The sequence below is a fragment of the Paroedura picta genome, chromosome 1 (genome assembly GCF_049243985.1).
Source record: "Paroedura picta isolate Pp20150507F chromosome 1, Ppicta_v3.0, whole genome shotgun sequence".
Classification (NCBI taxonomy): domain Eukaryota; kingdom Metazoa; phylum Chordata; class Lepidosauria; order Squamata; family Gekkonidae; genus Paroedura; species Paroedura picta.
This window is the reverse complement of record NC_135369.1, coordinates 94,927,273-94,943,436: the sequence shown is the minus strand read 5'-3', so window position 1 is coordinate 94,943,436 and position 16,164 is coordinate 94,927,273. Positions and strand designations below refer to the sequence as shown.

General features: G+C 40.3%; 1 protein-coding gene across 2 annotated transcripts in view; it reads left to right on the top strand.

Moving 5' to 3' along the window:
* The window catches only part of FNDC1 (fibronectin type III domain containing 1), a 103,678-nt gene that overhangs the window by 36,672 nt on the left and 50,842 nt on the right, over nt 1-16,164 (top strand). The window contains exons 2-6 of one of the 2 annotated variants that reach the window (XM_077348502.1): nt 3,104-3,305; nt 6,189-6,287; nt 9,985-10,093; nt 13,128-13,315; nt 14,443-14,550. In XM_077348502.1, the coding sequence (XP_077204617.1) occupies nt 3,251-3,305; nt 6,189-6,287; nt 9,985-10,093; nt 13,128-13,315; nt 14,443-14,550 (559 nt within the window). In that variant the 5' untranslated portion in view covers nt 3,104-3,250. Of the gene's footprint in view, nt 1-3,098; nt 3,306-6,188; nt 6,288-9,984; nt 10,094-13,127; nt 13,316-14,442; nt 14,551-16,164 lie in introns of both variants that reach the window. The other variant, XM_077348493.1, reaches the window with a different exon arrangement.

Below are 16,164 nucleotides of genomic sequence, written 5' to 3'. Positions count from 1 at the left end.
ATCCTGTGTTCTATTTTAAGACTTATACATTATTTAAGCTTATACATTATTTTTGATAGGTCTTTTCAGCATGTTTTATTTACTCCTGATTCTTCTTGGCACATGATTCACATGCATTGGAATAATTGTGGTCATGGTTCTTCAGCACATCTGCCCTCTCTGTGCATTTTCACAGTAGTGGAATCAGTGTATTTTCCCCCACCAGTGCCTTGAATGATCAGGATTTTCAAGGGAGGGTGCTGTCACCATCAGTGGTGTTGCTGTTCGACCCCTTTTAGTATTTTGCGCATGGTTATATTGATACATTACTGTCATGGTTGCATTTGTTTGATTAAAAGATACTAAAACATACTTATGTTGCTATACCATTGTCATAATAGGTTTAGCAGGTTCTAGGGTTGCCAGGTCCCCATTAATCACTGGCAGGGGATGTAGGGTTGCCAGATCCAAATGTGGAAACTTTTGAAGATATGTGAATAGAGCCTGGGGAAGACAGGGACCTCAGTGCGGTGGAGTGCCATAGAGTCTACCCTCTCAGGAGAACTGAGTTGTAATTGTGGAGGATCCCTTGGAGGTTGGCAACTCTAGCAGTTCTCCAAATTCCCAGTTTTCATTTTTTAAATCTCTATGTGCCTTGTGGAGGTATAAAGAAAAAAGCATATCTCTGTAAGTGAGCAGGCTAGAGACATACTTAAAAAAGAGAGAGCTGGGAATTCAGAGTATCTCCTAAACCTAATTTTTATGAGTCTGTGTATACTTATGTTAATATAGATTGATAAAAGGATTGTATTTTTTTAAATATTGAAAACGAAACCAGTAGTGGAAGAAAAGGAGTGATTTCTCTATGACAACATTCCAGTCATCAAAAAATAGACTGGAGGTGAGTGGCAGTGAGTGGGACAAGGGACACTGAAACGTGCACAAGGAAAAAGGCAACTCAAAACCAGCCTTCAGAAAAATTTTTAGGTAAAAGTGGTCTCAAAAGAACAGGGAGGAAAAACTGAAGCGAAAACTAGAGTCACAATACCGTGGAAATCAGGGGATAAACTAAAGCACTGTGGCACTGGAACCAAGCCCTCTGCAGAAACACCTATTGCTTGGTTGGTTCTAATAAAAAGGTATTCTATGACTGTTCTTCTCATTCTATTGGCTTATTTTCTTTTGTTTATTCATTTAAAATCTTTTAATGTCCCTTTTTATCTGTTATGGGTTCACAAGGTGCTATACATTAAAAGAATTAATTAAGTAAATAATTAGTTTTGGGATTTTTTTTTACTGCACCCTTGTGATTAGTCACCTCGGTGTGGTTTACAATCAGTCTGTAGATGCATATAATCAATTATAAGGGATAATAAACATTAAAACATTAAAAGAGCAACAATCTGATTTTATCTAAAAGTGCTAGCATTTGAACTATTAAACACAACATTTTAAATTTAAAATAATTCAATAAATGGACATAAATAATACAAGAACTAGGGAGGAGGACTGGTTATCATGGGGTATGCCAAATGAATACAAAGTCTTCATCACTGGTGTTTTACAAGTACTTTAGCTTGTTTCAACCATTTACATTTCTCTTTCAGAGCAGTAGAAAACTGAAATACTGAGCTTTTATATCTACTTTAAACTTTATGTGACAAGGGCTGGTCCACACCCTATATCTGTAAATGCATTTATGCAGCACATTCTTCTACTTTTTGCTAAGTTTCCCAATTGTGTTCTAGGCTCACCAGCATTTCAGTACCAGCTGGTATATCTAATACCAAAACACTGATATTGCTTGAGTTTTCACCAAATAAAATTCTACATGATGTTGGTGGCAAAGTGATGTGATACAGTAGAGGTCAGACCACAGCCAGCCAGAAGTAATGCGACTTCTACTAATGCAAGCCTTAGAACTGTATGCAGTTGTTCATTATTTTAATTATGATTATGTAACTCCTCTGGGAAGGGGATTAATTTGAGTCTGGACTTGCAGTGTTCAGAATTAGAATCTATTTTGAATCTTCAGGATGACAAGAAGAGAGCACCTCTGCCTACATATAAAGTGTATTCCCCTCACAGATTAGCCCATCAGTCTGGTCTTTCTTAGGTCCGTAACCTCCTTGTGAATGGTGTAGATTAAGGGGTCTCTATGGCTAGTATATTAACCCATTCTAATTATTACATTATGTTTCTGTGTATATGTGTGCCTTTCTTTTCCCCTTATTATAAATTCCTCTATCTTCAGCTTGGAGTAGTGGTTAGGAGTGCGGCCTTCTCATCTGGTGAGCTAGGTTTGATTTCCCACTTCCCCACATGCAGCCAGCTGGGTGACCTTGGTCTTTCCACAGCACTGAGAAAGCTGTTCTGACCGAGCAGTAATATCAGGGCACTCTCAGCTTCACCTACCTCACAGGGTGTCTGTTGTGGGGAGATGAGAGTGAAGGGATTATAAGATGCTTTGAGACTCCTTCTGGTAGAGAAAAGTGGCATATAAGAACTATTCGCCTGGCCTCAACCCGGGCCAGGGCCTTTTTGGTCCTGCCCCCAACCTGGTGGAATGAGCTCCCGGAAGAGCTGAGGGCCCTGCCGGAATTGGCAGCTTTCTGAAGGGCCTGAAAGATGGAGCTCTTCCATGAGGCATTTGGTTGAGGCCAACAAAGACTCATGGTGTTTCCATAAAGGACCCCTTCTCTATTAGAGTCTGTTAAATCTGCACCTATTCACTCTTAGTGGAAGAGGACTCACCTCTGTCTGAACGAGGCGGGATGGGATAGATAATTGAAATACGTTTTTGACCACTTGCTTGTCTACTGTAATTGGGGTTTTATGGATTTTTATGGGGTTTTATTGTCTTTTAATGTTTTATTCTGTGAACCGCCGCAGATTCCTAGGAAATGCGGTGGTATACAAATCTAAATAATAAATAAAGAAAATAAATCTTCATCATCTCAGAACCACATACCCTTATCATTTCTTTTGCTGCTCAATTAATGAATGCATAATTTCAAAAACGTTGCTTCCACTGTAAAGTATTTAACATACACTACCAGATGAAGAAAGCTTAAAGGTAACTCTTTATTTTTTGTGTCTGTGTTTTACATTTTTTTAAGAGAAGAAAGTGCCAAACAGATCTTTGAGAGTACGTACCCAGTCATCGCCTCACAGGTCATCTGTACGGTGGAGGTTGCCCCATTCTTCAGGTCAACGGAGCCCTCATAGACATCCAGGTTATCGCTTAGGATATGGAGAAAGCAAAAGAAAGATGAGTTATATACCACTGCCAAAAGAAGAACGAAACAATGAGATGAGAAAACTGGGTAAGTCACATTTTTGTGATAATTAAGTAATCCATTTTATTCCATGTGCGGTGACATCTTAATATTATTTTATATACTTTTGGAATGAGGACTTGTCTACATTCCTTTCTTCTAGTAATTTTGTTCCATAGTTTATTTCAACCATTAAAACAAATTACTGAATGAAATGAAAAGCACCTAAAATACTTCTATGAAGGGTTTGACTCTGCTATTTAAATGCTGCCAAGAAAGCAATTATAGGTACTGATGATGAGCAATTTATAGGTAGGGATGAACATTCCCACCCCACCTTAGATTTTCCTTGAAACCCATATTTGTTTTTCCAGTTTTCTTATCCTTTAGAAAAGCTGATAAACATCACTAGCAAAATTCACTTCCCACGTTGTATCCCACGTTGAATCTAATGCAAATATTGTTTTTAGTCTAAACTTTACCTTACAGAATATTACTCCTATAGTTTCTATTTGGAAACTTTGGCAATTTGGAAATTTAATTCAGCTTCAAAAACCACTTGACCAAGTCAGATTAAAATTTCTCCCTTTCTCTTTTTACTGTTATTTGAAAGTAATTTGTAGATTAGTGATTGCTAATCTTAATCTCAAGCAAAGGTTGGATAAACACTTTTCTTGGATGCTTTAGGATGCTTTGGGCTGATCCTGCGTTGAGCAGGGGGTTGGACTAGATGGCCTGTATGGCCCCTTCCATGATTCTATGAATTGTAGACTATAGTGATTGCTGTAACTGTATGACAATTTTCTTAGTATTGTTGGGGGCTGGAACTAGCCCTTTATGAAACATGGTATGCTATGAAATGTCTTCTATCTATTATTTAAATACTTTCTAGTGCACTCATAAAAAGAATTGGGCTCTCCTAAATCAATGGACTTCAGTGGATTTAGAAGAGTGTAACTGTTTATGCAAACTTAAATGGTGCAAACTTAAATGGACTCTGGGGAATGGTAGAGGACAGGAAGGCCTGGAGGATCATTGTCCATGGGGTCGCGATGGGTCGGACACGACTTCGCACCTAACAACAACAACAAACTGTTTATGACAGCTACAGCAATCTGTATCTTTTGGACATCCAGGAAAATAAAATTGAAATTGGAAATTTGCTGAATGTGTATTAATGTTAATGTTGGAGTTAAGTGCACACTGGGACAAAAAATCCCAACTTTAAGTATGGGCTTGCTGAACTATGGAGTCTGAACTTGCTGAATCCGAGAGAGTTGTAGTAGATAGCTCAATTAAATTTCCAATCCTATCTTTTCCAGCAGTAAAAAAGGCAAGCTCTATATTAGGTATTATTAGGAAAGAGAATGAGAATAAAATAGTTGATATTTTAATGCCCCTGCATAGATTGATGGTTTGGCCTCTTTTGGAACACTATGTACAGTTCTGTCACCATATTTCAAAAAAGGACATTGCAGAGCTGGAAAAAGTACAGGAGATGGCGCACACTCACAACAACGGGAGCGATTGCTGCCTCCCAGCACCGCATGCGCCATGCTGTGGTGGGGAGGCGTGGACACCAGCAGGCATTTCATGGGTGCTGGTGCGCCAGCAGCTGCTAATGCGCAGGTGCAGATCTGCCACACCTGTGTGTTTGTGGTTGCTGTGCCTCCCCCCCACAGCACGGTGCTCGCTGCATTGGGAGGCTGCTGATCGCTCCGCAGTGCTGCACCGCAGGGAGGAGGGAGGTGCGCCTGCTGGTTTGCGGACGCCAGCATGTCAGCAGCCACGCCTGCCTCTCCCTCTGGTCCCCGGGCCTCCCCCCCCTCAGTCCCCAGCCTGAAAAAGGTTGGGGACCACTGATATATGGTATACAATTGTGAATTATCAGTGTTCTCAATTTTTAAATTGTGCACCTTATTGTAATATATATTTGCACTTTAAAATTATTTTTGTCACTGAACTATTGGGTTTCTAACTTGTCCACTTAGGTTGGGTTTTGGTTCCCTTTTTAGTTTTGTATTTTTTGACTGGCCACCAAAGACAAGATTATTCACATTAACGTATTCCTCTTTTATTGTGTATGGGTATGGAAGTTGGACAATGAAGAAAGATTGGAAGGCAGTTGATTCCTTTAAAATGTGGTATTGGAGGAGAGTCTTAGAGATACAATGGACTGCCAGACCACACAAGATACTGATTGAAAAATGAATGGCTAAAAAATCCATTGGATTATTTTTTTACATTGGGAAAGCTAATGTGATACAATTGTACTTGAAAATAGTGTTCAAATTCAGGCTTTCTGCCTATACAGATGTACATTACCATATCTGTTGGAGATGTCAGCCTTCTGGAGGGACCCCAGAATTACAGCTCTAGAGATCAGTTCCCCTGGAGAAAATGGATCCTTTGCAGGCTGGGCTTACTGGTGTTATACACTATTGAGACCCCTCCGGGTTCCATCACCAGAACCCCTCAGGGGTTTCCCAATTGGATCTGGTACCCTGACCTCCCATCCCATCCCAATGGCTGAGAGGACCTGACAACCCTAATTGGCATCTCCTGGTAAATGGGGCATAGGGTTAACTCACACAATACAAACTCCTCATGGATAAATGTAGACTTGGCATCACATGTGCTGCGGGAATTCTGTGCCTCCCATAAATGTGTGGGGGGGGCAAATTTCAATTGTGACTATATGTGAAAAAGGGGCTTCAGCTTCTCTGCCCCCATGCCCTTTACATAAACTGAAATTGTCCTTGAAAACGTATATGATTTGATATTCCAAATTAATCTTAATACTAATCAAACTACATTTCAGTGAACTGACTATTCTCCCCCATCAATCAAGATTTCTTCTGGAAAGTTGACATCTTTTAAAATGTTGAATTAATGATAATAGAATTCTGTATGTTTTCCTATTGTGTTTAGCATCTGAATCAGTGTATGTGGTTTCACTGCCATCAAGGACTTCCCAAGCATTGAGTCAACCTGCATATCGGGCAGCTTTAACCAAGAGAAAAGTTGCAGGTATATTCTTGAAGTTAGAGCATAAAAACGACATGCCTATTAATGTTTTATGGTGCAGATTAGAATGGGGTGCCTCATCTATTTATATATAGTCTAGCATTACAAATGACTTAAACGCTTGGGTTTATTGTTTTATTATATACAAAAAAATTACAGATTTGCTTTGCTTCTTTCTTAATGAGAAAGGGGCTACAATAGGAGGAGGACTGGTGAGAATCTAGGTTTCAGGAGATCAGAGCATTCAGTTGTTTAAACAGGAAGAGTTGAAAACAAAGCACTTAAAGCCCCTGCTACATGGCAATGATATGGCATGTGCTTTAAGTGCTTTGTTTTCTTCTCAATGGCATTGGTTCTTGTCCATGTGGAGATCAGGTATGATGATACAATTCCCACCCTGCCTCCAAGTACTGCTTCAGTGTATTTGTAATGACTCCCTTATCTGATAATGAGAGGGGAAATATGGACTGCTAACATGAGCAGGTCCCTTGAAAGGTAACATACACATTTCATATATAAATATTTTTTTCATTTTCATGCATGCTCTTATTCCCCTCCCCTAATATTACATGCAAATATCAGAGCAGTATCTGTTCATGATACACTTTGTTTTCTTTTGGGAGCACATTTGAATAGGATGTTTCTGTATTTCTGGTCATGGACTCTAATACTGGTGGCGAGGGGGTTGTCCCAGGGAAAGGCTTCCAATGGGTGCCAACATGGGTCCAAAACTGAACTGTGGAAATCAGAAATTTTAAAATGGCATATATAATGATAGAAATCATGGCCATTTAGCTGTGCCTAAATGTTAATTTAGGAGCCTCTTAAGAGCCTCTTGTGGGGAAGGCACTGGCAAACCACCCCGTATTGAGTTTGCCATGAAAAGGCTAGAGGGCGTCACCCCAAGGGTCAGACATGACTCGGTGCTTGCACAGGGGATACCTTTACCTTTACCTTTAAATGTTAATTTGTGTTGTTAGTATGTGCCGCAGTATGATCACAGAAAACTTCATCAACACCAGTATTCTATTTAACGCAATACAATTAATTTTTTTAAATGCAGCATGGCTACTTGAAATTAATGCAGATTTTCCATTAGTTCTCCTGCACCTTGCAAGGGAGGCAAGAACTTCTGCTGTTCTTTGATAAATGAGTGACAAATTCTTTACATATATCTCCATGAACAAATTGTTACACAGTATCATGGCTGAATTCCTATCCTCTGTATCCTGTTTCTATGTTATAATCTCTATACCCATGGAATGTGGGTGGGAAACAGAAAGAAAACATTGCTTGGAGAATTGTGCCTGAGGCAACTCTGGGAGCTTCTCCATGGTCAAAACATCTGGGGATTATCAAGAGGTCAATAGAGTTTCAATAAAATTAGCAATATTTAATGGGAGGACCTTGCACCCCATGCATTAAGACAACTTTGAACGTTCTTTCTCTGAAGAAACATCTGAAAAATTTTAAGGGAAGCAGGATTAGTGACATTTGTCTGACAGGCTTTGATAGGAAAAAAATAAAGGGAAAAGCTGTGGTTTGTTCCTCAGCTTGGTTGTAGTGGTTAGGAGTGCTGACTTGTAATCTGGTGAAATTTGTTAATTTCCAGCTCTCATATGAGGGGGAGGTAAATCCAATGCAGGATGAACTCAGATTTGTGTTTACTGGCAAGATTACTAAACTACTGACAATTGATGACTTGATATTGTTCATGTGAAATATCTGTTTTCTCTGCTCTTTCCTCTTTAAATAGATTTGAAAATGTTGAAATAAAGCAAAATGTATCTCCTCAGTCATCACCAAGCTACCATTTCCAGATTCCTCCTGATTCTCATAAATTACTAGAGGAAGGCAAGCCAAGCTGCCCATGTGAGAAAGGGAATATGAATTAAACTCTCAAAAATACTTTTTACTGAGAGGAGATCATTGTCTCCTTACTGGTGAGACAGTGTCAGTTTTCCAGGAATTGAATCATATCTCCTTTCAACTTAAATAGCTCCATCATAATTTTAGTGCCTTCACTAAGGAGTTTTTGAGCTCCTTGTCTTCTTCAAGAGGCACAGGGGACTCTTAGTTGACAAGGTTGTTTATCCACTTCTATCAACCTAGAATAATAAGACAACTACTATTTACAATCTTGGAGTAAACCCTCCCCCCTCAGTAGAGGCCTCACTAAATTTTCAAGGATAACCTCCATAACTCATAAGAGACCAACAACAGTTTTCTTTCATTCTGATTTAGTAAGCAAACAGAAGATATTAAGTTCAGCCCAGTCTCCTCCTTTTATTTCAGTGAAAGCTTCACCCTTACCTTCACTTCCAAAGAAATGACAGTGGTAGAGAATCTGCTTAGCATGCAGAAAGTCCCAGGTTCAATCCCAGGTACCTCCAGTCAAAGGTTCTGGCAATTGGTGATGTGAAAGGCCTCTGCCTGAGACCTTGGAAAGCTGCTGCCAGTCTGAATTGAGAAGACTGACTTTGATGGGCCAAGTGGATAGCTGTGTTGGTAGCACAACAAATTTGAGTCCAATAGGAACTTTAAGACCAACAAAGATTTATTCTTGTGAGTTTTCAAGTGCATGCACACTTCCTCAGACAATGGAACAAGGATCATAAGAGTACAGATATAAGTAGAAAGTAAATTAGTAGCAAATTAGTAAATGACATCATAATGTCCAAAATACAGTATGCTAATTCTTTGCTAGAATCAGTACTTTTGGCCAGGTAGTTGTGAGTTCCTGCACTGTGCAGGGAGGTTGGACTAGAGGACCCTGGAAGTCCCTTCCAACTCTATGATTCTATGACTCTGTGAACCTAAATGATTTTTAAAAATGACCCCTAGATACTTAAATCATCTGTTCTTTGTTCTTATGTAAACCGCCCTGAGCCTCCAGGGAGGGCAGTATATAAATATAATAAATAAATAAATAAAAAAACAAATGTCCATCCATCATCTGTTTTTGTTGATGTGTTCAGTTAAGACCACAATCTTTTTTATCACATTTGATATGAAATAAATACCTTTTTCAATATAAACTTAATTGATTTAGCTGTCTTCTAAGGCCAGTTTGTGTCTGAGCTAATAGGGGGGGTGGTGGTGGTGGTATTTATTAAATTTGCAGATGATACTAAACTGGGAGGGGTAGCAAACACAGCAGAAGACCAAATCAGAATACAGGATGATCTTGATAGGCTCGAGAACTGGGCTAAACTAAATAAAATGAAATTCAATAGGGAAAAATTTAAAGTTATACATTTAGGTAGGAAAAACCATTTACACCAATATAGGATGGGGAAGACTTGTCTTGGCAGTAGTATGTGTGAAATGGATCTAGGAGTCTTAGTAGACCATACACTGAACATGAGTCAGCAGTGTGACTCAGTGGCTAAAAAGGCAAATGGGATTTTGGGCTGTATCAAACTGAGTATTGTGTCCAGATCATGGGAGGTGATGGTACCACTTTACTCTGCTCTGGTTTGGCCTCACTTGGAGTTTTGAGCACCACAGTTGAAGAGGGATGTTGACAAACCAGAATGTGTCCAGAGAAGGGCAACAAGGATGGTTAGGGGTTTGGAGACCAAGACGTATGAAGAAAGGTTGGGGGAGCTTGGTCTGTTTAGCCTGGAGAGGAGACAACTGAGAGGGGATCTGATAACCATCTTCAAGTATTTAAAAGGCTGATACGGTTTCATTTCAGAGGAGGAGGAGCAGGAAGAGGCAAAAGACATCACAGTTCGAGTAATGTCCTCTCAGTCTGTACTTGTTACTTGGTCAGATTCCGAGAAACAGAGGACTGCTACTTCAAGGTATGTTAACTCTAATCATCAGTAAATCTTATAAAATCCAAACTGGGTGTTCACCCACTACCTGATTGGCCCTCATCCAGTAATGGCCCGCCCAGGTAGTTTAGGCCCAGTTAGAAGGCAGCCCTCAGCCAGGATCAGCTCCCCACCTCCAACTTCCTGCCAGTTTCAGGAGTTTGCAGGGTGGAAGAGGAGCCAGCCTCAGAGCATGCCCTGTGACCAGTAATTTGCCTTGGCCTCCTGGCCTCTATCTACCTTGGAGGAAATGAGGAGGGTGAGCTAGGGCAGCCTTGGTGTGTCTTCTGGAAGTGGGGGCTGTAGAAGGCCCAGAAATGTTCCCTTGCTGGTTCTTTGGGATCCAGGAGGCTGAGGAAATGCCTCTGCCCTGGGAATATTTACTCATGAGTAAATGGTGGCCTTCATCCAGGAATGGCCTGCCCTGGTAGCTCAATCAAGAGGCAGCCCTTAGCCAGGAAGGGCTTAGCAAGGGGTCAGCTCTCCACCTTCAACTTCCTGCTGGTTTCAGAAGTTTGCTGGGTGGAAGGGAAGCCAGCCTCAGAGTAGGCCCTGCTGCCAGTAAGTTGCCTTGTCCTCTTTCAACTCAGAGGACTTCTTGGGGAGCTGGGGCAGCCTCTGTGTGCCTTCTGGGGGTGGGCGGCTTCAGAAGGCCCAGAAACGCCCTCCTGCTGGCCCTCTGGAATCCAGGGTGCTGAGAAAATACTTCTGCCCTGGGAATGTTTACTCATGAGTAAGTATGTGAGGTTTGCAATTTACAATCTGAGAAAGGAGGAATGTTTTGGGAGTACCCATCAAAGGCTATTGCAGCAGGGAAAATAATGCTGATGTGGGTGGAGCTGGGAAGATGTAGACTTTCCCTTTCCATATGGATACCACCTTGGTGTTGCTGCAATCTTTCCAAGACCATCACAACAAAGCAAATTTGAGACCAATAGCATGGAAGATGGGGGAACTGTAGAGGGGGCCCAGAAGCGCCATTGAGACATGTGAAGAGGGGTGACATTTCCGAATAGCATCTTCCCAGTAGAAGAAGAGTTGGTTTTTATACCCTGGTTTTCACTGCCCAAAGGAGTCTGACTGGACATGTTCAAATAATATGTTTAAGGGATATTTTGGCAAAATAGGTCAATCTAACTCCATATTGACTCACTCTGTGCAAATTGCCTTGAGTCCAATTACGAAAGGTGAACTATAATTAATGTAAATAATTTTTGAGAACATCCTGAGTTATTCCAATTATTATTGAGACTGCATATCAATTTATTAATTGGCATCAAATATTTATCAAGAAATATTGTAGGCTTTGTTTTCTGCATCAATTCAGTTAGAGTTTCTAGGGGCACAGGGCCATACTTAGATACCAACGGATATTGCAATTGTAAATATTGTGATTTAATGCTATGGGCCAATATAAAAATAGTGAGATTTTTACATTGAACCAATTGATAGGCTATGATGATGAGTTTTTGGTTTCTTCTCAGTTGAGGTCTAGATATGACCTATCAATACTGTTGCACCCACAAGACCTATATCCATCTGGGTTGTGAATGATGCAGTACTTGTAGGTTATGCCCCTATGAGAGAAGGAACTATGTAAAGTAATACTGTTCATAGAATCATAGAATAATAGAGTTAGAAGGTACCTCTTAGGTCATCTAGTCCAAACCTCTGCACTGTGCAGGACACTCACAACTGTATCACTCATGAGGAATAGAAAATCATTCAACAAGTACTGGGGTTCCTTTGTTAGTTTATCACATTAGAGAACGAAATGAACACCAGGATAAAAGCACCTTAGGAAAACTTTGGAGTGTGTGTGGAAAGATGGCATGCATACTTCTGATATAACCAGTTTCCTTGCCTTTGAGGCTGGCTGTTATGGAATGTTGCATCAGAGGAAGAATTGAGGATTCTATACTGTTCATTGCCACTACAAGATTGAAAAGGATTCTGACTTGTTTCATCATTTCCCCATGTTTGAGAACTACAGTCTTGTCAGACTGCATGGAATGTTCTGCTAAATTTCTGGTCCCTGCACAAAAATGCAGTTATAACAGTCTACTGCATCAGCCATAGCAACAACACAATGATTCCATCAAATACCCACACACTGTATAGGGATTAAAATATATAATAATCATTTAACGTCTTGCAAAAAAACAACAACATGATGATACATTTTATAATCTGACCCTTAGTAGAGTGTTGAGGTCAACTATGCATCCTTCAATATGCTCCATTGTAATCTTTATTTTTATGATCGTGGTAATAGAGCTTGGCACTCAGAAAAAACATGACTTTATCCCAATCTACAAGTAGCAATACTAGTTTATCCTGATCTGACATTCTTGGGAAATGAGATATAATGGTCCTCAAAAATCTTTTGCACTCAGCCTCAAATATCAAGCAGTGGAATGTGACATGGGACAAATCCTCAGTAGACCTATAGTCACAAGAACAAATTCTTTCACTACATGGAATCCCATTGAAGATGCCTTATGAAACTGCAAGGGGTAAAGTATCTAGATGTGTCTTAGTGAAAGCTTTTCTGTGCTCATAATTCATTATAACAGTAGAGTACAGTGGGAGAGTCCGTGGAAAAGGAAGTAGCTGCCTATAGCAGAGGGTTATATTTATAACATTTCTTGGGGTTGTTGAATGGCATGATACCTTGAACCAATTCTTTTCTAGAGATCTATGAAAGAAGTAAATTTAAATGTTCTTCCATCTGTGCAAATGGAAGCAAGAGAAGTGCTTTGAACCAGACTTATAATAAGTGTTAATGAATTCCTCCACTAGCACTTCCACAAGCCTTTGTGAAACAGCATTAAGAGTTTACATCATAGATGTGTCATGAAGTTTAGACCTAAGGAAACTTGTCCTTTCTGCTAACCATATAGAATTACCAAGCACTTCAGTAATAAAGCAAGCCAGTCTGCTGACTGGATATGTATTTGCATAGGTAGATTTTAAATGTGCTCTCATTCTAATGACAATAGTTTCTCCTCTGTATTCCCAGGCAGTACACTGTCCGTTATCGAGAGAAAGGTGAATCAGCAAGGTGGGATTATAAGCAAGTGTCCAACAAACGAGTACTGGTGGATAAACTGATTCCAGATACCATGTATGAATTTGCGGTTCGTATCTCACAGGGGGAAAAGGAAGGCAAATGGAGTGCCTCTGTTTACCAAAGAACCCCGGAAGCTGGTATGTATAGTGTTCAAGTTCATCCATATATGTGAAAGAGTGATTTTTATTATTATTTTTAATTAAATTTGTTCCCTGCCACTCTCGGCACACTGGCTCGTGGTGGGTTACAGAATAAAACCCCCATAATACTATAAAACTCCCATTAAAACCCAATTTAAAATTAACATTAGAAACACAACACACAAGCATGGTGGCAAAAAACAAGCCCTCCCCCACTATGGAATGGCTCCCCTGCTGGGGCAGCAGGGCAGCATCTGCTGACTACCACAGATAGAACAGAGCATGGTGGAGTATCTTCCTTAGGGAGGCCCATCAGATTTTCTTCCACCACTGGCTTCATCCATAGACCTGGTGGAAGAGCTCCATATTACAGGCCCTGTGGAATGCCAAAAGCTCCTGCAGGGCCTGTAACTATCAGCTGTTGGTTTAGGGCTGCTCCATTCGTGAGTACACACAACTCAGCATTCAGTGACTCAAGACATGAAGACTTGCAGCTAAACCTGGAAGTGCCTCCACTGAAAAGAGTAAAAGTTGTAACCATTCGATGGGTGGTGCATCCTTCTAAGTCCATTGAAGTCAGTGAGTATAGAAGGATGTAACCTTGTTTAGGAATTGCACTGTTGCCTCTTCTGCTGCCTCAAATGGGATCCATGCATCTGGCTTCCTCTAGCAATTAAAAATAATGCTTTTTCTCTCTCTACTGGGTTGGCAAATTGTTGTTCTCTCTCCCTAAGCTTTAATTGCTTCATGTTGTGTTTACCTGCCTTTGCTTCCCCCCCCCCTTAAATAAATAGGTTCAGTCCCTTTGGTCATTTTGCAGAAAAGCACTACTTCCAGGCACTTTGTTTTCATTGCTGCCATCTGGATTATCTCTTGCTTGTTTGAGCCATTGTGAAATTGGGTGGAGAAAAATAGGCCATGATTTCCTGGAATTCAGTTCAAGGTCTAGCTATCACACTGTAGAGAGTTCCCATTGATTACAGAGCAATATGTATTTTCATGCATGCAGTACTTTATTTGAAATGTAGTGTGATGCAAACACTGGGAGAAACCGATTTATCCTGTGCAATTTCATTACTTATTTTCTAATTGTGGGTGGTGGGCTTCTGCTGTATAATTCACAGCTCCCACAAGTGCTCCTGAAAACCTGGAGGTTTTGCTGATAAAAGGCAAAACAACGTCTGTTACTGCAACCTGGGATGCTCTTCCAGAGAGTGAAGGAAGAGTAAAAGGTAGGTGGAAATTCAGTGAATATGTAGCAGAAGAAATTAGAGTATTTTAAAAGTTCTGGACCAAAAGCTGCTGAATAAAAAATAGAATATTTAGTCATGTCATCCAGCTGAACTGCAATATGTATGATGTTGCTTAAGGCCTTAAAATCCTTCTGCTGTACCTTAAAGTAAAGCTGTACTCTGCTGCTTGATAGCTTGCAGCCAAACTGACATGATTTGTCATACAGTGTGATTAATGGGACACTGAAGTAGTGGAAGAGTACAGTTTTGCTTTCAGCCACAGTGCCTTTGATTTTTTGCATCCCATAGCTTATCTACACCAGAGATCTAAATTGGTTAAATAGATATTTTCTTCTCTATGGAGCCAAATATATAATCATCTTTGGGGAAGCGTGTTAGATAAATGAATTTGTGGCATCTTAGCAGACTACATTTCCCCAGGATTTTAGGGTTGTCACCTTTGGTTTCCAGATGTGATTGATGAGCATGATATTCCCCACCAATTCTACACAGTAGGGAGGACTTGAAAGAATCTGGAGTGAAGCTGAGGGTGGAGTTGCTGTGGATTGGCCAGTGCTGGAAATGGTTTCTACCTGTGGCTTATAGAACAGCAGCAGGAAGGATCTCTGTCTGTGGGATGCTGGAAATTCCAGGGCTGGGAATACCTGCCCTTCATCACTCTCAGCTAACACCCCCAGTTTAGCTTCATTTCCTGTTACTTAAATGGGCTTGATGATATTCTCCCATCTCTCTCTTATGCGATGGAAAATCTGGATTGTAGCTTTAATTTTAGTATCGACTAGCTTTTAAAATGTCCTTTAATTTTAGTTATTCCACAATATTTTCATTGGAGTCATATACACATTTTTTGTTTGTTCCAGCTGCCTTAAGTAACTCTGGTTTCTGGCTTAGAACTCATGGGAAAAGAGCCAGAAGTTAATTTGCGTTGAAGTTTTGCCTTTGCAAGAAGATTATTTTTGTCTAAATATTGCCCGTTATGAAGAATGCCTGTTCAATATAGTTATTGCTATTGGACACTAACACTGTGTACTGCACAACCTTCTAAAAGTTTGGCATCGAGTCAGTTTCTTATTATTTTGTTAATACAGTAGCTCCCTCCACCTATCTTTGTCATTTAAAAAGTAAAATATAAATCCTGCAGCTCTCACAAGGCATTTGCTTCTTTACCATCACCAAGGAGGAAGTCAAGGGAAGAAACTTGCTTTGGGAACTAGGCTTTAGGGTCAGGTTCTGAAGCAGTGTCATTCTGATGTACAGAATGATGTGTTATAACAATATAATGATACTCAAATGTTGATTTAAACAGCAAACAACTTGAAAAGGGTCTCATGTTTGTTGCTAGGGAACTGAGGCAGGCAAACTATGAGGACCTTGCCATGTGGAAGCCCCGTTGCCACTGCATAGGTATCAGCAGCAGCAGCAGCAAAGGGAAATGCCACAAGCCTGTCCCTGTGTGGAAAACGCTTACTTCAGACTGTATGTTTAGGAGTGCTTTCCCATGAAGAAATCCCCTGCATTCATTGCTTGTGTATCAGAGCGAGTCCTGGGCTAGAATTCTATAACTATATCTGCAGAAGGTGTTTTTTTTTTTTT